The 26,828-nt window shown below is 45.8% G+C and overlaps 2 protein-coding genes across 8 annotated transcripts in view; one reads left to right on the top strand and one right to left on the bottom strand.

Annotated features, from left to right (window-relative positions):
- ARL15 (ARF like GTPase 15) overlaps positions 1 to 26,828 on the top strand; it is a 357,433-nt gene that overhangs the window by 282,182 nt on the left and 48,423 nt on the right. The gene's annotated exons all lie outside the window — the stretch shown is intronic.
- LOC116835783 (putative peptidyl-tRNA hydrolase 2) lies at positions 8,148 to 10,002 on the bottom strand. 2 transcript variants are annotated; one of them, XM_075067512.1, is made up of 5 exons: positions 9,880 to 9,999; positions 9,591 to 9,662; positions 9,435 to 9,509; positions 8,970 to 9,067; positions 8,148 to 8,337 (listed from the first exon to the last, which is right to left on the bottom strand). In XM_075067512.1, exons 1-5 carry the CDS (start codon positions 9,952 to 9,954, stop codon positions 8,163 to 8,165), a joined length of 495 nt encoding a protein of 164 aa, XP_074923613.1. In that variant the 5' UTR covers positions 9,955 to 9,999; the 3' UTR covers positions 8,148 to 8,162. The 2 variants fall into 2 exon arrangements, with proteins under 2 accessions (XP_074923613.1, XP_074923614.1); XM_075067513.1 differs by lacking the exon at positions 9,435 to 9,509 and having other exon boundaries at positions 9,880 to 10,002.

Genomic DNA, 26,828 nt, shown 5'->3' with positions numbered 1-26,828 from the left:
GCCGTTTGAATCCCGTGCCTGGCCGCTCCCTCGAGCGCGCGTGGTTGAGCTTACCGCTGCTGCTGCTATCCGTGCAACTGCACCACAGCCAGTGAGCTCGTCTAAGTCGGATCGCCCGGGGCAATCCGACCTTCCTGCCGCCGGCACCGGCTAACGTCGGACCACCGTCAATCCCGGTCCCACAAGGGCCGTTCGAATCCGGATACCTGACTGCTCCCCGCATGCGCGCTTTGGTTGAGCTTCCTGTCCTCGCTGCTGTTCATTGCAACGGACACACGCAGCCAGCAGAGCTCATTCTACCTCGGAAGTCGCCCAGGCACCGACTCCTGCCGCGGCATAACCGACACATCACGGCACCGTTGATAACCCGGGTCCCCACAAGTGCCCAGTCGGACCAATGCCTGAGCTGCTCCCCGGTACGCGGCCAGTGGTTGAAGGCTTCCTGCTCCTGCTGCTATCCTTGCAACGGCACCACAGCCAAGAGGGCTCATCTTCACTTGGATCGGCCCAGCACCAACACCTTACAGGAGGCACCCGATGACGCCGGCCACAGTTGATCCCGGTCCCCACAAGGGCCGTCGAATCCAGTGCCTGACTGCTCCCCTGCGCACGCCGTGTCTAGCTTCCCTGCTCTACTGCTCCGTGCAATCTGCACGAGCGGACAGGGAGCTTGTCTAAGCGGATTGCCCGGCACCGGCCTGCGACACACTAGCGCGATCAGCCCTGTCGATACTACCCGCACGTGGGGGAAGTAGAATCCGGTGCCTGACAGCTTCCCGTACGCACTGTAGGTCGAGCTTACTGTTCCCTCCACGCGCGGAGGCATCCACACGGTGAGGTTTTCATTGCCATGACAAGAGTAGATGCTGCCTGAACCCCCGCACCAGACTGGTGCGGTGGTAATAGTCTCTTTGGCAAACCTCCTGGATGCGTCGGCGCCCTCCATCCTCGGAACAAACCAGTTCAGCACCTCGCCACATACCAGTCGGTGTCCCGTTCAGACCTGACCCCGATAATCTCGCACCGTTCTGGCTCCAATCACGCTTACAGGCGCTATGACTGCTATGTACTGCTCCGTCCTCGCGGTCTCGGTCGACCCCCGCACCGCTGAAGATAGAGGTCCGGATCATCGTTTCCAGGTAGCGGCTGCGCCTTCGGTACCGGTCCAGGTGCCAAGTTGGGCAAGGTCTGGTAGAGTGCAAGAGATCTGACCCATGCATTTTTCAGGACCTCCATGGCCTCCGGTCACGCACTGTTCTTCCCACGCGGATATCTTCTTTATGCCTCAAGACCGCGATTCTGGGTGCCCACAACACCCTAGGAGCCCATCAAGACCTCCCATGGAGGTAGCGCTCAATGTGTGGACCTCTCAGGTGCAGCGCGGTCCCGGAGAACAGAACCCGGTAGATGGCATATCTATCGGCGGTTGCCTCACTAGAGGGCCCTACCGTTTTATTCGGAATCCAGGCTATTGCAATACCTTCTGGGGGTTCGACTGCTTGCTTGTGCCGTCCTCCCCGCCTGCTCACTGGTCATCCATTGGTTAAGACCAGTTGAATGGGATGACCCAGCAGGCGCCAGCCCTGAACTTGTAGGGGGCTACGCGAGTGACCACTACTCGCCTCGCTAAGGTGTACTCTGCAAGGCCCTATAAGCCCTGCGTGACAAATCAATGAGCCCTGCTTAGTCCCTCTATATCCCGTACCACCGGATGGCGATTGGAAAATTTATGTCGGAGCTTCTCCATCAAGACTCCCGCCAAGAGCTCACTGCCACCTTGAAGGAAAGAAAATGGCGGCCAGAGCTTCCCTCCGGCCTTGTTACCAAAAGGAGCATCTCATGACATCACGGTTTGAAAAATCTTGCGGTGAAAATCAACCCCCAGACGGGAAAGCCTGAAGGACAACAGGTCCTCACGCGATCTCGGCGTGCATACGCCAAACATCCTGCCTCGCAGGCAGGCCCTGAAGCCGTCCCAGCCACACACGCCACGACTCTCTATGCCTCGCCACAGATAGGCTTTGCCAGACGGCGCGGCTGACGTTGGTAGTCGCAGAACGACCGTCAGGGACCCCGACGAGGCCAAGATCCGAGGGTTCCCTCGCAATCGCGTTACGGGACCAAGAGACAATCTTTCAAAGGTGCACCCCGAGCTGGTGGCGTAGCCGGTTACGGGCCTTATCCCACGCTCCCTACTTCTCTTGGCGTGCGTCCATCGTTAAGAGCTTCAGTCCGCTGTCTTCGAGTTACACATGGGAGCATGGGGGCCACCATCCACTTTGTTCCGACCCTGTCCTCTCAGAGCTCCATAAGCATTGAGCGCAATTCCTCTTACAAGAGGTGCAGACGCCGATGGACGAGGGCAAAGGGTTACTTCCTATTCCCTATATCCCCAACCCGTACGACGGTCTCACACCGTCCTAGACCCATAAGAACTATCAACAGTATATGTAAGGTGAACTGCCGCATGGTATCCCTGGAACCATTATCTGTCCTTGAGTCCTGAAGTCTGTAGCCGCCCTCGAGATATGAAGGACGCGTACTTTCCACACAATGCCATCCTTCCTCTGCACGGGATGATCCTGCCGACTTTCTAACCAACTGTCGGTTTACGGTCTTGCTGTTTGGCCGATTCTAGTCATTCAAGACAGCCCCACAGGCATTGGTCCCAAGTGCGTGGCCATAGGCGCCTCCCATCTCACGATGGCCGCGTATGCAGGATTCCGTATCTTGGACGATTTGGAGCTCATCTGGGGAGACTCCAAGACACAGAGTCGGGCTCAGCAATTGAGCATCGGTCGGGGACCTATTCACATGTCTAGGTCCTGATGCTCACGAATGGAGACATCTCTCTCTGGTTCCACAGGCATGGGTAGACTGTTCAAGGAGCTATCCTGGAACTCCGAGTGAGCGGATCCTAGCTTACCACAGCCGCGGTTTCAGGCAATAGCGCATGATCATCCGAAGTCTGCAAACGTTCCACCCGGACAGGGGCCTATGCGTCATAGATAGATATCACCATTCCGCTCGAGCACCGGTTAGACTCCCTAAGACCAGTGGATAACCCCGACTCCCGATGTGGCCAGGATGCCGCTCCAAGCTGCATGACGGCAGTCCGCCTGGCGTGCCAGGGATCCAGCAGCAGCTGCAGGCCGCTGACGGACTCAGTGTTACGGCCAGCCACAACGACCATCCATGTGCTCCATGAAGAACCTGGGAGGAACATGGCCTCCTCCTCTTGCTGTTAGAAGGCCATACCGAGGATCTCTGAGCCACTTTGTGCATAGCCAGTGGCTCGATAATGATTCTGGTAGCAATCCTTTCTCCAGGCATTCGGAACGCTTGAGCGCTCAACTCGGCAGCCGATTTCCGTCTCTTGATGGAGTCGCCCGGCCACGTGTACTGCATTTTGTTGCTGGAAGTGGAGTTTTCCCCACATTATGGACCGGTTCGCTTTACCGCATGAACAGGAAATGTCCGCGGTTTCTGCTCCTCTACCAAGGTCTCTCCAGGGACCGATCTCGGAACGCTCTCAGGCCATAGAGAGGGCCAACACGCATCCCCCGTGCTCATTGGGTCCTGCCCAAACTTCGCAGGCGGCAGGATGCGCATCATCATGGTCACTCCCGCGTGGTCCAGAAAAAAAAAAAACTCGGCACAAAATACTTTGAATACGCGACGTTAACTCAGACTCTCCATAGCCAATCCCAATTCACCGCTGCCACTCGCTCACCCACGCGTCAACCTCAGGACGCACGGCAGACTTTGGCCAACAAGGACCTGCAGTCTCTTCACACAACAGGTGTGGCTGCTGCGTGACATAGCAGGAGCAGGAACCCTTCCACTGGTCAATGTAACCTGCCTGGTGGAAGTTTTCTTTCAACAGGTGTGAAACGCTTAATCTACTCGGCTGAAGTCTCGATTCCCCGGTTTGGACTACCCTCTGGCCTACAGCAGCAGGGCCTAGCGGTGTCATGCGTGAGGGTATATACCTTGGTCAGCCCACTTTAACCTTCCTCCATAGGCTGCGTGGGATCGTTATGTGTTCTAAACTCTCTATGGTTTCGAGGTTCCTCAGCAGGCTTGGAGCGCTTACACCCTTAGGTACTGCCGCCCAGCCCCACCTGGGACCTCAACATGGGTTTTTAACCAGACTTATGTCTTCCCGCCATCGAGCCGTTAGAATACCTGCTCGTTGCATAGACCTGTTCTGGGAAGACAGCTTTCCCTCGTTGCCAGTACATCAGCCGAGACAAGTCTCCGAGCTCAGGCTCTTACGTGGTGTCACCATGAACTATTTTCCCAAAGACGAGGTGCCAGTTACGTGTCCTCACGCGGCTTTCCTCCTAGGTAGCGTCGCCTTCTGTTTCCACACGCTATGTGAACAATAAAAAAAAAAAAAACCGCCCCTACCCACCCACACCCCCACCACCCACACCCCCACCCCCCACTCCACAACCACAAAAAAAAAACAGGGAAAGGGGTGGGACTCCACAAAAGAAGGGGGGGGGGGGGTTTACACTCCTGACCGATCTGGTACAGCGCTCGCATGATGGTGAATGGACAAAAACCATTCCTGACACACACCCAAATCGTCCGGTCGCGGGTAGCAGACCGGAGGAAGAGGCTACCCGGTTTACCTCGGCAGAGGACTCTCATCTTGGGTGGATAACGTGCACCCGCACTTGTTAGGATTTGGCTCACTCCCCAGCCACATCACTCAGGCTTTCTACCAGGGCTAAGACTTCATCTGCCACCGCCTGACTCGTGGTCCCTACCCACGAGATCTCTCGCGCGCGTCCTTGGTCCTCGTCCATACCTTTGACTACGCATTTAAGGCTCTGGTTTAGAACAGTCAAGATGCTGGCAGCCTCTGCTCGGCGCTTTTGCAATTTTGCAGTACTCACTCCGACCCCACCGCCTACAGAAGGCTTGGAATCACCTAACTGGAATGGATATGAGCAGTACACCGAAGAAAAAAAGACGGTTGCTCAACCTTTGTAAGCTGTGTGTGTTCTCGAGAGGTGTTGTCAAATGTATCATTCCACAGCCGCGCCCTCCTCCCCACTGTCGGAGTGCCGGCAAGAAGGAACTGAAGTGGCGGCTGGGGGTCGGCAGGGGTATATATCCGGTACCATAGCGGCGCCACTCCAGGGCTCGCCCTGCCGACCTACTGAGTGTTGCTAGGGTAAAAATCTTCCGACGAACGTGCACGCGGCGCGCGCACACCTAACTGGAATGGATATGAGCAACACATCTCGAAGAACAACAGTTACAGAGGTGAGTAACCATCTTTTTCTACTGCTTTCAGAGTCTTCTAGGTTGTTTTATTCACTTTGTCTCAGCTATGTAAATATGTCTATAAATAACAATGACCAAAATTTTCCAAAAGTAGAGCCTTAATTTAGGGAGTTGCCTGATTTTCCAAAGTACTGAACACACAAAACCTCCCATTGACTTCAGCACTTCTGAAAATCAGGCAGGTGCTTCAGTATGGATTTAGGAGCCTAACTTAAAGCATTTCTTTTTTAAAATCTTGCCTATTGTTTTTAACCAAAAATATGTGGAATCACTATAGACCTTTAAAGTATTTATTAGGTCCCCCACCAAAAAATCAAAAGTATTTTTTGAGCTAAAATATCAGAAATGTAGGTGTCGCTTGGGAAAAGTTGGAAGTAAGTTATTTATTAACAAAGGATTAATCAACAACGTGTTCCAATTTTTGGGACCCACAACAATCAAACATACAAACAAGTCTTAAATTACATGTGAAAGGTAAATGTTTTAAGTCACTAGTCTCCAAAAACAAAAATTATAAATGAAAGTTAATTAGCCACCTGGAATAAAAGTATTTTGAAAACTTTATCTCCATAAATATGTGTAAATTATCTACTTAAAATATATACTACTACATTTTGTCATAATAGGAAATCCTAGATGGAAGTGAATAGGTAGCACTACTGAAAACCAAATTTGAGAGCGAGATTGAAATGTTTTAAAATAGCAAGTCATTCGCTATCATTCGTCTGTGTCATTTGTAGTGACAAAAATAAATTGTATGTATGTGTGACTTCATGAAAAAATTGCCCTCATGAACCACTGATATGGTATCTAAATTACATATATCCTTCTTTGCTAGTGAAACTCGGTGCTTTACAGGTTATTTATGTTGCAGTCTATACAATACATTTTCATATCTTTTAGGGCTGTCAAGCGATTAAAAATAATAAATACCATTTATTTAAATATTTTTGGATGTTGTCTACATTTTCAAATATATTGATTTCAATTACAACACAGAATACAAGTGTACAGTGCTCACTTTATTTTTTTATTACGAATATTTGCACTGGAAAAAAGAAATAGTATTTTTCAGTTCACCTTATACAAGTACTGTAATGCAATCTCTTTATCATGAATGTTGAACTTACAAATGTAGAATTATGTACAAAAGAAACTCCACTCAAAAATAAAACAATGTAAAACTTTAGTGCCTACAAGTCCACCAGTCTGACGTCATGTTCAGCCAGTCAAACAAGTTTGTTCACATTTGCAGGAGATAATGCTGCCCACTTCTTGTTTACAGTGTCACCTGAAAGTGAGAACAGGCATTCACATGGCACTGTTGTAACCAGTGTCGCAAGATATTTATGTGCCAGATGCGTTAAAGATTTATATGTCCCTTCATGCTTCTCCCACAGTTCCAGAATACATGCTTCCATAGATGCTTCAATAACAATCCAAAGCAATGTGGACTGACACATATTCATTTTCATCATCTGAGTCAGATGCTACCAACAAAAGGTTGATTTTCTTTTTTGGTGCTTCGGGTTCTATAGTTTCTGCATCAGGGTGTTGCTCTTTTAAGATGTCTGAAAACATGCTCCACGCCTCATCCCTCTCAGATTTTGGAAGGCACTTCAGATTCTTAAACCTTGGGTCAAGTGCTGTAGCTATCTTTAGAAATCTCACATTGTACCTTCTTTGCATTTTGTCAAATCTGCAGTGAAAGTGTTCTCAAAATGAACAACATGTCCTGGGTCATCATCCGAGACTCCCAGAATATGAAATATATGGCAGAATGCAGGTAAAACAGAGCAGGAGACATACAATTCTTTGAGTGCTTGTTCATGTCTATTTCAATCAGGTGTGTGCGCGCCGTGTGCATGTCAGCCAGAAGATTTTTCCCTTAGCAGCATCTATAGGGTTGGCCTGGGCGCCCCCTGGAGTTGCGCCTTCATGGTGCCCAATACAGAGCCCTACTGACCTGCCACCCCCTTAGTTCCTTCTTACTGCTGGTGACAGCTAGCTGGAACAACTGTCTTTCTTGCATTGCAGTATCCACTTCAGTTTTCATAGTTTAAAATAGTCAGTCAGTCAGTCTGTTTTAAGAGTTTGTGAGGGTTTCCCACCCCAACAACTTTTCCCCGGTTCTGGGGTATGCCCCTGTCCCCATGGTTCAAACTCTTCAAGGACTGTGGCAAGTTTATGTTGAAAAGTGACCCGCACTCTTCCTGTCTACAGTGCCTCAGGGAGAGCCACCAAAAGGACAAGTGAAGGATCTGCAAGGGATTTCTCCCTAGGACCTTTAAAGACCAGGATCAGAGTGCTGCTTACTACTAAAATAAGCGGCACTCAGACCAGAATCCAATCCAGGATTGGCAGACGCCACACTGAGCACTTTCTCATCAGTCTGCAGTGCTCCGGTGCTGGCAGTACACAAGGACTCATGGCACTGCCACCACTCCACTCATAAGAAACCTTCTTCTGTCCAGCACCGTTCTCAGTCCCCGGTGCCATAGAAAAAGGAAAGTCCAGATAGGGGTCGCTCTCCCACTCCAAAAAACAAGTGACATGTGGCATCAAAGCATATTTCATGCTAGGCCACCTCGTCTCTCCCGCCTTCCAGGATTTCGTTGACTCCTGCCCCATCCAGGGTACAGNTTTTTTTTTTTTTTTTTAATTTTATCACTTCTTTCAAATCCCTTAACTAGAACAGTTTAATTGAAGAATCATTTGAGAATTGCTGAATTATGGAGTTTTTAAGACATCTAGTAAAGTTTTCTTACACTGACTTCCAATTATTTTTCTTATTGTTTTAAATTCTTCCTCCTAATCAGTTTTGCTCACAAATGTTTTCAAACTCTGGGACCCTGGCCCTTTTAAAGAGCCAAATGCATTGTATTAGTCACACACATGCACTCAATTCCTAGCTTGGTTACCTGTGTTCTCCCTGCATCCTGCACCAGGTATGTTGGCAGCTCCAGGCTCAAAGCCAATGCTTGCAGATCCATGAGGTGGGCAGTGTTTGATCCTTGAACTACAACCTTCTTCGCACTAACAAGGAAAAAGCAAGTGATCAGAAAGAGCTCATACTATCCCACGACCTCTTATCACAATCTGCTTGGCTAGGGAGCAGTGTACAAGCTAAGGAAGTCTTTGGCTTAACAAAAGAGTTAGAGATCCATCTCCCATTCATCTAGCAACTGCAAACCCACTTGCTTCAGATATAAGCATAACAATTATTCTAGATTAATTTATCAAGTTAAATTTCAGACAAATTATCTACAAGAGACACAAAAAAGTCCAGATCAGAAAGGGTCCTCCCTCCTTTGGCCCTTTCAGCTCCCAAGTAGAATGAGGAATATTCTGATGTCTGAAATAGTTAAACAGATAAAGATGAGTTGACAACTGCTTGAAGAACCATTTAGAATGAATGCAAAATTAGTGAAAGGGGAGATTAAGAGGGACAACCAAGGGGAATGCAGTGAAGTTCTGTGAAAGCTCTGCAGCTGCTGCCCCTCAAGCTTAGTCTTTGATATTGCGTTATTTCAATCCTTCACCCTCCCTCCCAAAAAGGAAGCCTAACCAACATGAGTCAGTGTGCTCCGTTTTGTCTCTGAATTTTACAACATATAGTCAATGCGCTGGCTGGACACTTGTCTATCATGCACACACTACCATCTTACCCATATTCATCCCACTGACAGATCATCTTCCTCCCAGTGGATTTTTCTTGTATTAACTGGTACAGGCCAACAGCTGCGTGTCCGACCTGGGCTGCTATCTGTAAAGAGAAACATTACATCTGAACAGGTGAGCCACTGAAGCTACTCCTCCCACTGTGTGATAATACAGGCACAAGTCCTCTGCATTCACATACAAGCTTCAGCAGGAGGCAGTCCCATCTCCTTCCCAGATTGGTGGCACGGAAAGGAGAGAAGAGAAGGACAAGCTCATTTCCCCCTCCGTAACAAAATGCTTATTCACGTCCCAGTGGTGTGTGCAACCCAAGGCAACTGGACAGAGTAGCACAGGACCACGCAATGAGCTGGCACCCTGCTCTTTCCACAGGTGGCTCTACAGTCTGGGCAGGCGACCAACCCTGGCGCCGCAACCTGGCCGGCTAGAATCTGGGCTTCCCGGCACGTTACCTTCCCGACGCCCATGGCGAGCTCCGTGTTCACCACAAACACCATCTTGTAGCAGCCGCCGCCATCCACCTGCTCCTGAAAAAGAAACCTGGGCATGGGCCGCGGGGTCCGGGCTCCGCGCGGGGGCGGCGGGGGCCGGGCTCAGAGCGGACCTACCTGCGTCTCCAGGCTACCGAAGTAGAGCTGCGCCGCCGCCTCCGCGGACACATTTCCGGTCAAGGCCAGCGCCTATGGGGGAGGGGGGAAAAGAGCGTCGTGAAGCCGGCCCCGGCCCCAGCCCCCGCCTCGGCTCGGTCCAGCCCACCTAGGCCCGGCCCCCGCCCGCCTGGCCACCCAGCCCCCGTCTCGCCTCGGCCCGGCCCGGCCCGACTCACCTAGGCCGGCCCCCGCCCGGTTCAACCAGTTCCCGCCTCGCCTCGGCCCAGCTAGACCCGGCCCTGCTCACCCGGCGCGCCGCCGCCTCAGGCACCCCCAGCTCCCGCAGCCGCAGCAGCAGCAGCAGCGCCTCATCCGCCTCCATCCCACCGTGCGACCTACAGCCGCTCCACTCTCCTATTGGCTCTGGCCGGCATGGCCCTGCCAATCCGAGTTGTTCCTCGCTTCCATGTGATTTCCCGGCCACGCCCACACACCTGCAACGAATCCGTCCCGTCATCCACTATCCTCCCACCCCTTTGCCCCGCCCCTCCGCGACCCAACGTCCTCCCCTGCCACGCCCCTCTCCTGAGCCCCGCCTCCAACCCTCCAACGGTCCCCTCCCCCCCTCGTACACCCGGCCGAGCCGCTCCGCCCCACGCAACCCCAGCCCCGAGCATCATCCGCTGCGCCAACCCCACTGGGCCGGGCCAACCTCCGCCCCGCCCAGCACCAGGGCTGAGCGTCACCCGCTGGGCTGGGCCATTGCCCCCCTCCCCGCCCCAACCCAGCCCCGAGTGTCACCCGCTGCCCCACCCCGCTGGGCCGGGCCAANAGGCATTCACATGGCACTGTTGTAACCAGTGTCGCAAGATATTTATGTGCCAGATGCGTTAAAGATTTATATGTCCCTTCATGCTTCTCCCACAGTTCCAGAATACATGCTTCCATAGATGCTTCAATAACAATCCAAAGCAATGTGGACTGACACATATTCATTTTCATCATCTGAGTCAGATGCTACCAACAAAAGGTTGATTTTCTTTTTTGGTGCTTCGGGTTCTATAGTTTCTGCATCAGGGTGTTGCTCTTTTAAGATGTCTGAAAACATGCTCCACGCCTCATCCCTCTCAGATTTTGGAAGGCACTTCAGATTCTTAAACCTTGGGTCAAGTGCTGTAGCTATCTTTAGAAATCTCACATTGTACCTTCTTTGCATTTTGTCAAATCTGCAGTGAAAGTGTTCTCAAAATGAACAACATGTCCTGGGTCATCATCCGAGACTCCCAGAATATGAAATATATGGCAGAATGCAGGTAAAACAGAGCAGGAGACATACAATTCTTTGAGTGCTTGTTCATGTCTATTTCAATCAGGTGTGTGCGCGCCGTGTGCATGTCAGCCAGAAGATTTTTCCCTTAGCAGCATCTATAGGGTTGGCCTGGGCGCCCCCTGGAGTTGCGCCTTCATGGTGCCCAATACAGAGCCCTACTGACCTGCCACCCCCTTAGTTCCTTCTTACTGCTGGTGACAGCTAGCTGGAACAACTGTCTTTCTTGCATTGCAGTATCCACTTCAGTTTTCATAGTTTAAAATAGTCAGTCAGTCAGTCTGTTTTAAGAGTTTGTGAGGGTTTCCCACCCCAACAACTTTTCCCCGGTTCTGGGGTATGCCCCTGTCCCCATGGTTCAAACTCTTCAAGGACTGTGGCAAGTTTATGTTGAAAAGTGACCCGCACTCTTCCTGTCTACAGTGCCTCAGGGAGAGCCACCAAAAGGACAAGTGAAGGATCTGCAAGGGATTTCTCCCTAGGACCTTTAAAGACCAGGATCAGAGTGCTGCTTACTACTAAAATAAGCGGCACTCAGACCAGAATCCAATCCAGGATTGGCAGACGCCACACTGAGCACTTTCTCATCAGTCTGCAGTGCTCCGGTGCTGGCAGTACACAAGGACTCATGGCACTGCCACCACTCCACTCATAAGAAACCTTCTTCTGTCCAGCACCGTTCTCAGTCCCCGGTGCCATAGAAAAAGGAAAGTCCAGATAGGGGTCGCTCTCCCACTCCAAAAAACAAGTGACATGTGGCATCAAAGCATATTTCATGCTAGGCCACCTCGTCTCTCCCGCCTTCCAGGATTTCGTTGACTCCTGCCCCATCCAGGGTACAGTTGAGTCCAAACCCTCAACGGTCCCCGGATTGCCAAGGTGATCACCTCCAGCTCCCCTCAATGCCAGAGGCCTTAGAGGCAGCCAAGTACCTTATTCACCTCACAGCGCCGTCCACCCCGCAGAGGAGAGACAAGTTGCCAGTGACCACGTGGCTGCAGTTTCAATCAAAGGGCAAACCTGCAATGAGGGTGCCCTGACCCCCATCTCTGGTGCACCTCTCCCCTGCATGGTCCACCCACATGGGCGGGGACCAGTGCGGCTCCCCTTGTCGGCACGCCTCTCCAGCAGTGCAGATTACCGCTCCTCTGTGGTGGTCCTACTCAGAGACCTCGGAGTCAGAATCCTATCGCTCCAATAAGACCAGGACAAGGAAGTTCAGATCCCGCCACAATCACCAGCCCTACCTGGCACCACGGCCTCCGCATTGTCCCTTTTGGACACCCTGGGGGTATCACCAGAGCCAGGGGACAGATCCCAGGGCTCAAGGTCCAGGTCTGCATCTGTGTCCTTGGCATCCTTCGTCCCCCCACAGACACCGCTCTTGTCCCTTACAACTCCAGCACCAACCCTCCCAACATCAGCTCCATTCTTGATGCCACCAGTGTCGAGGATATCAGCACCGCCAGAATCAAGAACTTCAGCACCACCTGCCTCAGTATCAGTTTTTCCACTCCCAGCTTCTGACCTAAGGGCTCAGCAATACTGTATGTCCCGAGACCCACGGGACACTGAAGGGAGTGAGCAGGGCCCGCTGCCAAGCCTCTCCTCCTCATCCTCCCCTGATGAAGCTGTGACGGGACGTTGACTGCCTCAGCTTAGAAGGATAACAATCCTCCAACAGCTGTTATGTCGTGTTGCCCAGAACGTGGGCATACAGGCAGAGGTGGTGGTGGAGGAGTCCAACCCACTTGTCGATATCCTTGTGCCCTCCAGACCCTCTCATGTCTCCTTGCCCTTAATAAAGACAATCGTAGAGACAGTGAAAACCCTATGGCAGACCCGTGGATCTCTGGCCCCAATGGCCAAGAGGAATGAGAGGCAGTACTTTGTCCCTTTTAAGGGATATGAACACTTATACACCCACCGACCCCTCAAGTCCTTGGTGGTTAATGCAGCCAATCAGTGAGAGTGCCAGGGCTACCAGGGCCTCTCCCCTAAGAATATGGATGCAAAAATACTAGACCTTCAGCAGGAAGGTCAGTTCCACTGGAGAATTGACCTACAGCTCCGCATTTCAAATCAACAGGCCATTGTGAGCAGATACGCACACAACAGCTGCGCTGCGATGGCCAAGTTTGCGGAGCTTCTGCCGCAGGACTCTCACACAGAGTTCTTGGCGTTGGTGGAGGAAGGAAAGCTGATTTCTCGAGCGTTCCTACAGGCTGCATTGGATGCAGCAGATGCAGCCTCACATACACGGGGATTGTAATGAGGAGGCGTTCCTGTTTGCAGGTCTCAGGTGTGCCCCATGGGGTCCAACAAACAATCCAGGGTCTCCTCTTTTCCAATAAGATGGTTAAAAGACTGCATAATCTGAAAGACTCAAGGTCTTTGGGGCTCCATACCATTGCCACTCAATTTCCGGCCACAGCCTCCCTCTAGGTTCTAAGCTCAGAATCACCAGGACACTCCTTGTAGGAAGAATAGGGGTGGTAGAAGGAGGCAGCACCCCTCCTCAGGCCATGGCTCGGGACAAGCCATGCCACAGTCCAGCCCCAGACCAGCCTTTTAAGGGTTTGGTCGAGGACGGTACACCAGTGCTGATACTGGATCCAACCGTATTTACCAAATACAGTGATGAGTGGCCACATTGCTGGTCAAAGAAGCATAATTATCAAAGGCATATTAAAATAAAGAAGCACACACCAGATACACACATTTGGATGGTGAAAGTTTGTGACTCAAAATTATGACCAAAGATAATTCATCCAGGTTGTGGCCAGATTATCTGTGAGAGGTTTAGTGACACAGGTAATAACAGAAAAAATGTATGAGAGTTTATTACTAAAAATATTTTGTACAAGACTATTTTCAAGGAGACTTTACCATTGTTATTCTTACCACCACTGAATGGATCTCTTCATAAGGCACAGTAATATATTTTAATTAGGTGATTAGAGTAGTGGTTGTGTGCTTCATTAGGGCATTCTTGTAGAGAATTAGGAATCTTTGCCCTTGATTATCAAAATTAAATTCAAATAATTGGAAGTTCAGAAAATAAAGGCTGTAATATTTATTGCACATCATGTAAAAGTCTGAGGCTGTCAAAGATAGATGTGTGTTTGAAGTTTAATTTATAACTATCTGACAAGTAGTGAAATATTTAAAGAGCATCATGCTCTCTCTATCTTCTACAGCATACTGGTCTCCTGTTATCTTCAGCTGTCAACTCTGAATGTGAACTTGCCTTAGACTATGAGACTTAAATGTGGCTGGGTAAATTCCTGAGACTGAATACAGAGTAGTGAACATCTTGCATATCAATCAGACCAACAATCTGTGGACTATAGAATGACGGGGGCATACAACATCAGAGTTTTATCAGATCAGACAGTTTGCCAGGGATTTGCGTTCTGGAGAGACGAGAAAACTCTATGGACCAATGTAGGTTAAGAACCATCACAACAATCACTCTTTAAATCTGGGAAAACTATTGGGTGGTGTAGTACTATAGTTGCACCTCAATATTATACTGAGAATGGGATTTGAAGTAGCAATTTGAGGAACGAGACATGACTTACTTCTGTCATAGATGAGCTTAGACAATGTGTCTGATTATTTGTTACCTCTCTTGTTGATAAAGTAAGTTCTAAACTTGCTGGGACTGAGGATTGTTTTTCCAGGTGTGAGATTTTTCTAAGGAGGAAAATATGTCAACATGAATGGCCAAGTCTGCACTAACTAATAGTTGGTTACATCTTCTAAAACCTTCCTATGAACTTCATGTGACAAACTTCTGCACACGTACTGCATGAATGAAGTCTCAAGTTACTACTTTCTGGATCCACTGTCAGGAAAAGGCAAAAAACTTTACACTTTTTTTTTTTTAAACTCCTCAGATTGCCATTTTCTTTTGCCCATATGTCTTCAGTTAGCTTTAGACAAGCAGAGGCTTCACTTCCTCCTTCCTCTAGACCCAGACGTTTAGTGAGGCAAGCAGAATAGCTCAGATGAAGAAGTCTTCAAAAAGATGTATTTTAAAAAAATTAAGATGCAAGACACTTTCTTCACCAGAAGAGAGGGTAATACTTGGTCTAAGGAAATTGACTACTCACAAATGAGAAGAGTCCAGCAGAAATTGAGAACAGCTAAGTCAAAAATAAAATGTCTTTAGAGAGTAAAAAGTTTGACCAAATGGAAAAGAGTGACTGTTCAAAAGCCCAGAACATTCAGGAGCTATGATTGCTTTTGGAAATGAGGGGGCACACTAGGCAATGCTGTTTAATTGCTGCACATTGATACAACAAAAGAATAATTTGTGGTGGAAAACTGCTACAGAAAACTCAGGAAAATTGTAGAGAAGTATTGAGACACCTGGTCATGACTGATGCAAACAGAAACTACAGAAACCTACCAAACATCCCTTGCCACAAAGTGAACAAGAGGATAAGAATAAGCGAGTCTTCATAATGGTCATCCTCCTTTACAAGCTAGCCTTTAGAGGAGGTTTGCACTTACAGCTGATCCATGCAAGTGTATCAGAAGTCACACCCTACCTAGTAATAGGAGCTAGGCAAATAAAGCTTCTGTATGAGTAACAGCAGGGTATTTCAAGGAGTATAGAGCCCACAGCACTCTTCTTCCACATACCTACTGTGGGAAAAAATATCAACAGTAATTGTCCTCTAGAGGATGGATTGTGGCCAGAACATTTTTTGAGATTTTCCATAAACTGAAAAATCTGATCTAGTCTGTTTTACCCCACAATCCATCAACTCTTAAAGCACTTCAGTATTTTATCAGTTCTCACAAGAAACCCCGAGAGATCCCACTAAGAAGAGCTGGAGTTGTGCAATGATGACTGTGGGATTCAACTGGCTCTTTTTTTAAAAAAATTTTTATATTTTTATTAAAAGGATACCTTAATCTTTCCATTGCCTAGCATCTCCTGGAATACCATTGTTCATTAATACTGAGTCTATCATGGGAACTATACTTGGAAGTAATAGAGTAAGTAGGAACCCAACAGCCCCCTCAGATTAATAGTTTTTTAATTCTACAATGAGCTATGTGCAAGATTTGTAAGTCTATGTATTATGACAGGGTCAGGCCAGATGGCTGCAGGAGAGTGATAGAAGGTATATATATTAGCCCCAGATTAAGCAGGTCCCTTTTCCCTGAGTAGGATAATGGGCTGTTCCAGAACAATCAGGAAGTTGCTGGAAACAATTAAGGCGGGCTAATTAGGACACCTGAAGCCAATTAAGCTACCAGAATCAATTAGGACAGGCAGGCTAATCAGGGCACCTGGTTTTAAAAAGGCGCTCACTTCAGTTAGTGAGGCATGTGCGAAGAGGTGCAAGAAGCTGAGAGTGAGTAGGTGTACTGTTGGAGGACTGCGAAGTACAGGTGTTAACCAGACATCAGGAGGAAGGTCCTGTGGTGAGGATAAAGGAGGTGTTGGGAGGAGGCCATGGGGAAGTAGCCCAGGTAGTTGTAGCTGTCACGCAGCTGTTACAAGAGACACTGTAGACAGTTGCAATCCACAGGGCCCTGGGCTGGAACCCAGAGTAAGGGGCGGGCCCAGGTTCCCCCCATCCCCCTCAACTCCCCATTAGAGACAAGAGGAGTTGACCTGAACTGTGGGTCCCACCAAAGGGGAAGATCCCTGGCCTATCCCCCGACCCACTAGGTGAATCAGCAGAGACTGTGGGAATTGTTCTCCTCCCTTTCCCCATGCTGGCCAGTGATTAGGTTAGCTGAGTGAACGGCAGGTTTGAGCCACTAGCAAAAGTGAGCAAAGTGAGGGCTGCTGTGAATCTCTGAGGTGAGCAAATCCACCAATAAGCACAGGACTCATCAAGGCATAGGAGGAATTTTGTCACAGTATGAACACAAAATGTAACATGGAGAATTGTGGCAACAGGAATATTTTTTACTGTTGTCCCAGTAGAGGACCATTGGACTGGTCATTGTAATTTTTTGAGTTATGAGGTGATCTGTTAATTACTGTGTTTGTAGTATGGGTACACACAAGTGTTTGTGCACAAAAAGACATAACTACACACACTAGCAGTGCTTTGAAAAGACTTTCAAAGTCCTTTAACCTCCTTTCTTCAAAGTCAGCCACCACAATTGATGTTCCCTTCATAGAGACATCTATTGATTGTCTCGTGGTAACTTTTGAGACCAAAATTTCCAAAATTGGGTGCTTAAAGCTGACTTCACTGGGAATTGAGGAATTTTAGTACCTCTGAAAATCAGCCCACTTAATCATGTGCCTGAATATGGACACTCAAATCTGAACATTGTGGCTTTATTGCTTTGATTATAGATATTTTATTAAGATTTAATTAATCAAGGAATGCAGCTTGGAAGGACTTACCCTGGTACACAACTGTAGTCACCAAATATATTGTATTCCATAGATAGCATTAGTTATTACTGTGTGAGATAACAAAATACCTTCCACGTAAAAAATTCTGGCTTGTGATCTTTCTTTAGTTTTGTGTTTTGTCCTAAAGCACTGGCTTGAGAGGCTAACATTAAGCAGGGGTAATTTACTTTGCATCCGACGAAGTATGTATTCACCCACTAAAGCTCATGCTCCATAAAGTCTGTTAGTCTATAAGGTACCACAGGACTCTTTGCTGCTTTTACAGATCCAGACTAACATGGCTACCCCTCTGATACTTTACATTCGCCTGGCTCTGTTTTGGATGCTGATCTTTTTCTCTACCTTCCTAGAGCTGTTGAATTTTATCTTGTGATATCATTGGGAATATAAAAGTTCTCCTACCAATGAAGTAAATTTACATGGTATCCTGTAAGTCAACTTAGAGGGTTCAACCACAAATTACTGGGCTAGTTGCAGGAATCACTGGGTGTAATCTGTGGGCTGTGTTATCCAGGATGTCAAATTAGATGATGAAAATGGTCCCTTCTGGCCTTAAAATCTATGGATGTACTGGCTAAGCAGCCACATGAACACCTATTTTTTATGCATGTAATCCCATAATAACAAATTTTGGAAGTCTAACATATCATTGCCATGACATGCTGAGCTTCCACTGGCCTAGAAATAGAAAATGTCACTTTTTTTTTTTAATGTGGGTATCTTATTATGCCAAAATCTGCTGATAGTCACTGGGCTGCCAATGCTTTGAGTCAGGAAAAGACATATGTCATAGTATTTAAGGTTTAGACTCAAATGCCAACTTCTCATAATGCCCTTAGGCTTTATCTGTCTGAAGAAAAAATTACTCCCACAACCTGTGGTTTAGGACATGCATATTTTTCTAAAAAGCTGCTGCAATAGCAATGGATAGGTGGTTATTCTGTGAGTGCTTGCACATGTCTGTTCCTGTTTAGATGAGTGCAGGCAAGTATATCAAAGTTGGAGAACTTTTTCCAGTTGCAGTGCTTGTTGGGGGGAGAGGGGTTATGTCCTCCACACACACGTGCATCTGGTTGAAGGTATAAAGGTGTGGAGCTGCCCTGATCTCCCCTCTCAGTTGCTTCTTACCACGTATGATCAGTATGGCCTACGACTGCATGTGAGCATCTCACACTTTCCAGTGTTTCCCTTCAGAAATGTTTTACAGGACTTTTGGTGTAAATAGTTTAGTTTTAGCTAGGGGTATTGGTTTTTCTAAAAAAAAATTTGTTTTTAATCTTTTTTTTTCTAAAGTTTCTAGCTTGTTATTGGCCCATGCTTGTGCCCTCGATTTAAGAACTGTCCTGACTGTAACAAATCTGTGCTAATCAGTGGTCCTCAGTCCCACTGCTTGAAGTATTTGAGAGAAGGACAGTTGTGACACAAGTGCTCAATTTTAGTAGCTATAAAATCAGGATTAAGAAGTTGAGAGACGTTTGAGACAGCCTTATGGAAGCAGCTTTGTGCCCCATTCAGAGGCCAGCTGCTCAGCACGTGAGGATTTGGACTCGAGAGCATCATGTACTTGGTGGCATCCCTGCATCAGAGAGAGCAAGAGAGAAGACACGATTCTCCATCTCCAGTACTGTGCAAGTAACTGAATGTTCATATCTTGATGACTTCTGGCCAGAAGAAGCCGTCTTGGTCTTCAAGAGTTAGGTCCCCAAAAGACTGACATAAGACCAGTATCGTGGTTTGAGTTAAGCCACCTCCTGTGAGGTGCTCCCTGGTAATGCATTCCAGCAACATAGTCATTGACTCCGGCATCTCACATGGTACCATTGAAACAGATTTAGTTGTCAGGATCTTCAACAGCATTGATTTCCTTGGCAACGAATGCTACTATATCAGTACCACTGATGCCTTCAGAGTCCAGGGATCTTTCATGCCTATTGGTGCTGGATTCACTGCTTATGCAGAATGAGGTCCAGGTACTGACTCATCAGGGACCATTCTTTCTAGACTTTACTAATTCTGGAAGTTCAGTCTCTGTTACAGTTGGGGGCAGGAGAGGAAGTATCTACTCAGTATTGTGAATGGGATTGTATTCCTGTTATTTTCTTATTCTAAGGGCCAAAGGAGGCCTCAGATCTATCTTAGACCTGTGAAACCTTGACAGATACATAAAAAGGATTAAGTTTTGTATGGTTATCTTAGTATCTATTATCCCATTCTTAGACCCAAATGACTGTTTCACTGCCCTCAACTTAAAGGATGTCTACTTCCATGTAGCCATTCACCAGTGTCACAGGAGGTTCATAAAATTTCTTATAACACATTCATTATCAGTTTATGGTCTTCCCCTATGGCCTGTTGTTAGCACCTTGAGTCTTCTCAAAGTGCATGACATCGGTTGCAGCATGACATCGGTTGCAGCATGTGTCAGGCAGGTAGGGGTCCAGGTGTATATCTGTACCTGGATGGCTGGATGGTTCAAGATTGGTCCAGACAGCAAGTAATGGTAACTATTGAAAAGATCTAACTCCTCTTTCTTTTGTTGGGCCCATTGATCAGTGAGGACAAATCAGTTCTCCTTGTACTCTGTAACTGAATTTATAGGAGCAGTGCTTGACTCAACTCTAGCAAGAACGTATTTATCTCAGGTCGGATGTCAGGAGATATGGGACTTATGCAAGAACTTCAAAGTATATACTCATACAACAGTGAAGAATTGCCTGAAACTTCTACATCACATGGCAGCTTGTACATACATGACTCAGCATGTCTGACTTTACCTCAAAATCATGCAGAGGTGATTGGAATCGGTCTATCATCTTGTCATCCACTGTAATGTTTTTCCATTCCTTGACAGGTCGCTGGACCCTGCCAATGTATGCCATGGACCCTTTGCTCCATCTTTGCCATCACAGATGCTTCTTCTCTTGGATGGGGAGCTCACTTAGGGTACCTTCAGACTCAGGGACTCTGATCAGATCAAGATCTCTGCCTCCACATCAACATTCAAGAGTTTTGAGCTGTCCGCCTGGCTTGTCAAGTGTTTCTTCCCCACATCAATGGTCATTCTGTGCAGGTGCTCACAGACAACACAGTTGCGTTGTTCTATCTGAAGAAGCAAGGTGATGCTAGGTCAGACTCCCCCTTGCCAAGAGGCAATAAACCTCTGGTTTGTCTGCATCCGAAGCGAGATTATGCTCAAAGCTTCTCATCTTCCTGGTCTCAGAATAGTCAGTTTGATATTCTGGATTACATGCTTAAACTAAAGGATAAAGGAAAAAACCCTGAGTGTTCATCTGGCAGCTATCTCCACTTTCCATCTTCTTGTGAAGAGAAAATCCGTTTTCTCCAATCCTCTAACTGTAAGGTTCTTGAAAGGTTTGGACAGGCTCTTTTCTCCTGTTAGGGACTCAGCACCATCCCATTATCTGAATTTGGTTCCTTCAGTTTTAATGGGGCCCCCGTTTCAACCTATAGCTATATCCTCATCTTCTCATCTCTCAGCGAGGTTGGCTTTTCTAGTGGTCATTACTTCAGCCAGAAGGGTAGCAAAGATTCAGCCTTGGTAGCTCACCCTCTTTATAAAGACACACTTAATGTGTCAACACCCCACATTTCTCACTAGTGTGTGTCAGATTTTCATTTCAGTCAGCCTGTATACTTATCAAACTTTTTTCCAAAACCTCATTCTCACAACAATGAGGAAAACTCCATACACTGGACAAAGGGTGTTGGCCTTTAAACAGGAAAGGAATAAAGAGTTTGTGGCATCTCTGCAATTATTCATCTCCTTTGTTGACAGGATAAAAGGGCAACCTGTCACTATGCAGAGGAGTTCTTCCTGGATTTCCTCTTATATTTGTCTGTGCTGTGATATTCCTAAGGTTCCACTATCTCAGAAGAGTTTTAGCATGCTCTGCAAGAGCACAAGCTGTGTCCACTGCTTTCTTAGGTCACATTTCCCATCAGTGCCATTTGCAGGGCTGTTATTGGTCATCTGTTTGTATGTATACCACTCATACTACTCTCTCCCAGACCTCAAGAGACTATGCTAGATTTTGGAGAGTGATATTGCAGCTTTGTTAAAATAGACTCTGATACCTTCTCCATCTGGAATTGCTTGTGATTCACTTAAAGTGGAACGGACATGTGCAAGCACTTGATGAAAAAATGGTTACAGAGCTATTCAACAACTGTTCTTCTAAATGTGCTGCACATGTCTATTCTATAATCCACCCTCCTTCCCCTCTACATCAGAGACTCTGGCTTTCTAGTTTGAAGGAACTGAGGGGATTCGGAGCATTTCTTCACTTTGCAGCTAGCAACATAAGTGTGCAACGGGTGCATGCATCCCCAGCTGATGGGAAAAAGTTCTCTGGCTTCAGTGCATTAGTGGCACACACACCTAAAGTGGATGGGCATTTGCAACACATCTTGAAGAACGCAGTTATTGAAGAGGTATGTAAATGCTTTTTCATTCACTGTCCTCTTTCAGAGCCATAGCGAGCAACTGGCCAATTCAATCTGTTGTACATACCTAAATTTGGGTAATCTCTGAAATATGTTCTCTACATTTCAGTAATTGTTCAAGCCATTACTAGTTACCTTCAGTTATTTATCCATGTTGTAAATAACTCTAGACTCCCAATTTTGAAAACCTTGCCTAGTGTCCATATTTCTGCATCCAAATAAATGGACTACTTTTCAAAAATGTACCTAGCAACTTTCATTGCAATTTAACATTAGGCATCCATATTTGAAAATCCTGGCATCCTCTTTTGGTAGAGACAGACGTCACTTTTGGAGGGCCACCATTACAAATGTATTGGAGGAGCTACACTTTGAGTGGAATAATTACTTAATATAACATTTACTTCAGATGCACCAAATGTGATACTTTTGTATCTCTTTCAACTTTATATGCTTTTATTTACACAATCCTTTTGAAGTTTAGGGTGAACGTCCTACTTGCTGTAAAATTTCACACTCATATTTAATATGCTTTTATACTAGGCAAACTGAAATTCAAATTATGTTTGGATCATATTTTATTAGATACTTTACTGATGGGATGACTAAAGCTGAAGAGTGAGGATTGCACAATTAACGTGGTAAACTAGGATTTTTAAGCAAGTAGAAATACAATGTCATACAAGTGATTAATCACTTTTACAGGCTGTCCAAAAGATGTTGACAATATGTAGAGATGATAGCCGAATAGAAAAGGATAAATAAAAAGAATAAGCTGAAAGAAACTTTATAGTTTAACTGGTATGTATAAAGATGGATATTAAAATAAATAAAGATGATTGGGAAGGATGAAAATGTGCACAACAGAAGAAAAATAGGTCGGAAAACCCCACTGAATGTAAAGGGCCTGAATATTATGAATATAGAGAGATGCATAACAAAAAATACAAATTTTCTTGTAAATAAAAAAGCAGATATCCTCTTCCTATAAACAACATAGCTGAAAGGATATATACAAATAAGATCCTCCTAAAAGACAGTAGCCAAACACAATTTGTACTCCGAGTATCAACCTTGTTTTATATAAAACTAACATTACACATTATATTTTAATTGTGACTGGAAACAAAACTAACAATATAGAGGAAAGGATAATGAAAATAAGACGCATGTCCTTGACTGTCTCCTCAACTGAGAAAATTTAATTCTAGCTAACGTGTAGTACCTGATAGAGAGAACTCTCAAAACAAGATGATCAAAAGGAAACAAAGCTATAATAATGTGAGGATACAATAACAACAGTCTGGATTAATCTTAATGTTTAACAAAAAACAGTTTGGGTTTATTTAAGTAAAATGTATCACTAGGGATTTGTTAATGTTAAAAGGGAAGTTTGGGGAAAACAATGTAATTGGATATAGTGAGTACAGTTTTAAAACAAAAGTTGATTAGACACAACCAACATGGATTTATAGGATGGTGAACCTGCTTATGGTATTATGATGTCAAACAAACAAAACGTAATAATGTTTAGTTTGACTTCTAAACGAATTACATACATTAATCACATCCAATATCATTGGCTCAGATAAGAAATCATATTGCCAATGTAATATTTAAAAAAAAAACTGACTTAAAACTATAGCAATATCGTAATTACTTTTGTAGACAGAAATTACTAATGCTTGCTATAGGGAATGCTTGTGGGTATAAAAACTTTGTTATTGCAGCATTAAGGTGAAGAGTTTAAGTAATCAAAAATATACAATTTATAAAGTAATGATACTTGGCTATGCTGTATGTCTTGTATATGTGTGCATATTAGATGTATCTGCCTTGACACCACTGATCATGAAGTGATGTTGATTTTGCTATGGACAGATCTATTTTCAAGTGTGTGCATTCCTTTCTTGGAAAGCATTCTCAGAGGGTAGTTTGAGGGGCAATTATTCTTCTCTAGGGGCATTCTCATGAGGGGCTCCAGAGTGCAATGGGAATATGAAGTGTCTACTGGGGAGATACGGCTGTTTGACACCCACCTCTCTCTTCTAACCCAGCCAGTGCAGCCAAGTGCCATACTTAGGGTAATTAAACACTCGCAGCTGGCCTGGGTCGACTGACTTGGCTCACAGGGCTCGGGCTGCTGGGCTGTGTTCAGTGTTTAACTTGTGCCAGGGCTGAGGCCTGTCACCTCTGGGTGTGTGGCAGTTCATAGCCTTGGCACTTCTTTATTTGCTACGTCAGTTATGAATATTAAAAAAATTACTTGAGCCCCAGCACCTAATTGCTTGAGGCCCAGCACCTCTTTCATTACAAATTAAGAACTGGATGTCAAATTACTATATAGATGTTTGAGCTGAAGCCCGAGATCTGGAACCCTGTGAGAGGGGAGGGTCCCAGAGCCTTGGTTCTAGCCCAAACCCAAATGTCTGCCCAGCAATATTTTAGCCCTGTTAACCTGAATCAGCTGACCTAGGCCAACGATGGCCATGCCACAGGTCTCTCATTCCTGTATAGACATACACTAAGTATCAGGTTGAATTTGAGACATGGAAAAGGGCTGGCAGACAAACACTCAATCCAAACAAGATGGAAAGAATGCTGTTAGGTTGACGAAAGTAGCCAGAAAATTTGGGGAAAGTAGTTGGAAGATTTGATGAAGGGGATTGCCCCTTGGATAGGGGATGTTTGCCAACCATTTAGCGTCCCAACTGCTGTTAGATGATGAAGTAGCAGCTGTGGCCAAATGCCAAGAGAAATGTGGCCATTGTTTTTGGATGTAGACCTCACTTCCAAGATTTGTGCCTTTGCCACCTTGGGGTCAGATAATTGCTTCGTTCTCGACACAGATCTGCAACTTAAATATATTCAGAAACTGAAGCTGTTGTAGAATGTGGTAGTCCTCTTTTTAAATGGGGTATACTACTATGAGCAATTATAGCAGTGGTCTGTAATCTGCACTGGTCGCCTGTTGCAGTATTACTAACCCTAAGTATTCAAAAACCACAAGTCAGGCCTCATCATGACATGTTAAAAATAATAAATGGTTTACTTGCCTTCTTGTTTTTGAGACTTTTATAGTTCACATTTTCAAACTTTTATCTGCAAGGGCAAGAAACTTACTAACTTTTATTTAGACGAAACCTGAGATTCACATGACTCCAGATACTGGGACTTTAAGAAAATCACCAAACATCCCAGGACTAATGATAAAATTATGAGCATTGATAACACTGCTGCTGACTTCTGGGTGGCATTTAAGGTGTTAACTTTGACTTAAGAAGTAATAGAAGGTTTGGGAACTACCTGCCTATTTGAGTTTTTCTTCTCTTTTTCCTCCCCGCTCCCCCAGTACAGCTACAGCTGCTATCAGAAGAGCTCAAGCTAAAACTCTCTTGGTTTAAAAGAGAGGGTGCTGCTGATTTGTTGTCTATTGCATTTTGCTCTTCTCCCCGCCCCCACTTCATTTTGTGGAGTTGACAAGTTCCTGTAACTTAAGCAGCAGTGCTTGTTTCCATAATTTTGGTTTTGTGACATTAATAAAAGCGTAAAGATTTCAGTAGAGAATCTGTTTCTATAGAGAAAGTATCCTATGGTGAACACTTTCTGAACATATATTTGTATATATGCATAGTTGCAATTTTAGGTGCCGCAGATAGAATCATAGCTCTCAGCTAAAAAATATTATTATTGTCAGATGTGAAAACATTATTTTTAAATATATATAACTGGCTTTTAATTTTTTGCACACGTCAAAGGGCCCAGGCTGCCAGTGAGCGCTAAGTAACCAGAACATTTCAGCTCACAGAGTTCAGCTGGTTTTGAGTTGTATATTCAAAGAGTATTAAAATATACTCTGAATAGCAAAATATGTATTTTAAATTTTCCTAATTAAAAAATGGTTCATTCTTTCAAATAAAGCTCTGTGGACTCAGAGCAAAAATGGAAAATCTCAGTTGGAAGGGATAACTTTACGGAAGGCATGTGAAAACAAGCAATTGCAGTAAAAGTCATAATGTAACTTTTGCTACCATGAAAGCTATCCCATAGATGATTTTGAATGAAATGATCGAAGGAGAGATAGTTGTGGCTGTAAACTGTGGCTCAGCTTGTGATACAAAGTGGAGTTCTGTCATAGCAGGGGAGCACAATCATTGCTACAACCTTTGAAAAGGGTGTGGGCTTATTTCCCTTATCCTGTTCCCACCATCTAGGCAGTGGTGAGCAACCTGCGGCCTGTCAGGGTAATCCACTGGTAGGTTGCGAAACAGTTTTTGTTTATATTGACCATCCGCAGGCCCCAGCGGCCGTGGTTCACCGTTCCTGGCCAATGGGAGCTGCAGGAAGCAGTGGTCAGCACATCCTTTCGGCCTGTGGCACTTCCTGCAGCTCCCATTGGCTTGGAAACAGAAACTGCAGCTGTTGAGAGCTGCAGGTGGCCATGCCTGCAGACTGTCAATGTAAACAAACTGTCTCGTGGTCTGCCAGCAGATTACCCTGGCGAGCCGGAGGTTGCGCACTACTGATCTAGGGGCATCCAGCATTGCTTCTAGACTCATGGAGTCCTTATACATTTGTTCCTCAAGGGCTGGTGCTGACTCCAACCCAGCATAGAGGTTAAAAGGGGTATGTCTGTCTGTCTGTTTCTTGCACCCCCACACCTTGCTAATCAACTCAAGGTCAGTCACAATCTGGCCCCAAATGTACTACAAATTTGCTAATGGTGATAAAATGGTAGATTTAGCAAACAAGATACAATTTAAACACATTCTACCAAATGATTTAGATATTTTAGGCCAGTGTTTAGAAATCCAAATTAATTATACTTGTTATGTAAAAGCTGGAAGCACTAAAGCGAAATAACTATAGGGTGTGGTTAAGTTTACATTTAAAGGGGTATAGACTTGTTTATGGTGGTGTTTAATCCACTGGCTGCTGATAGTCAAATAAAATGTTTCCTATTACTTCTATTCTTGGCAATAAATAATTCTTTAAATCAACAACTTGTAACTACCTATATCCATCATGAACAGGTATCTAAGTGATATGCAGACATTGCTTCTGG

Source organism: Chelonoidis abingdonii, chromosome 6 (assembly GCF_003597395.2).
Source record: "Chelonoidis abingdonii isolate Lonesome George chromosome 6, CheloAbing_2.0, whole genome shotgun sequence".
Taxonomy (NCBI): domain Eukaryota; kingdom Metazoa; phylum Chordata; order Testudines; family Testudinidae; genus Chelonoidis; species Chelonoidis abingdonii.
The sequence above is the reverse complement of the archived record's forward strand: the minus strand, read 5'-3'. Positions and strand labels throughout refer to the sequence as shown.

Coding starts and splice junctions, on each gene's coding strand:
- LOC116835783 (XM_075067512.1), bottom strand. CDS start 9,954: ATGGAGGCGGATGAGGCGCTGCTGCTGCTGCTGCGGCTGCGGGAGCTG. Junction 9,510..9,590: donor TCGGTAGCCTGGAGACGCAG/GTAGGTCCGCTC, acceptor TTTCTTTTTCAG/GAGCAGGTGGATGGCGGCGG. Junction 9,068..9,434: donor TCGCCATGGGCGTCGGGAAG/GTAACGTGCCGG, acceptor TTCTCTTTACAG/ATAGCAGCCCAGGTCGGACA.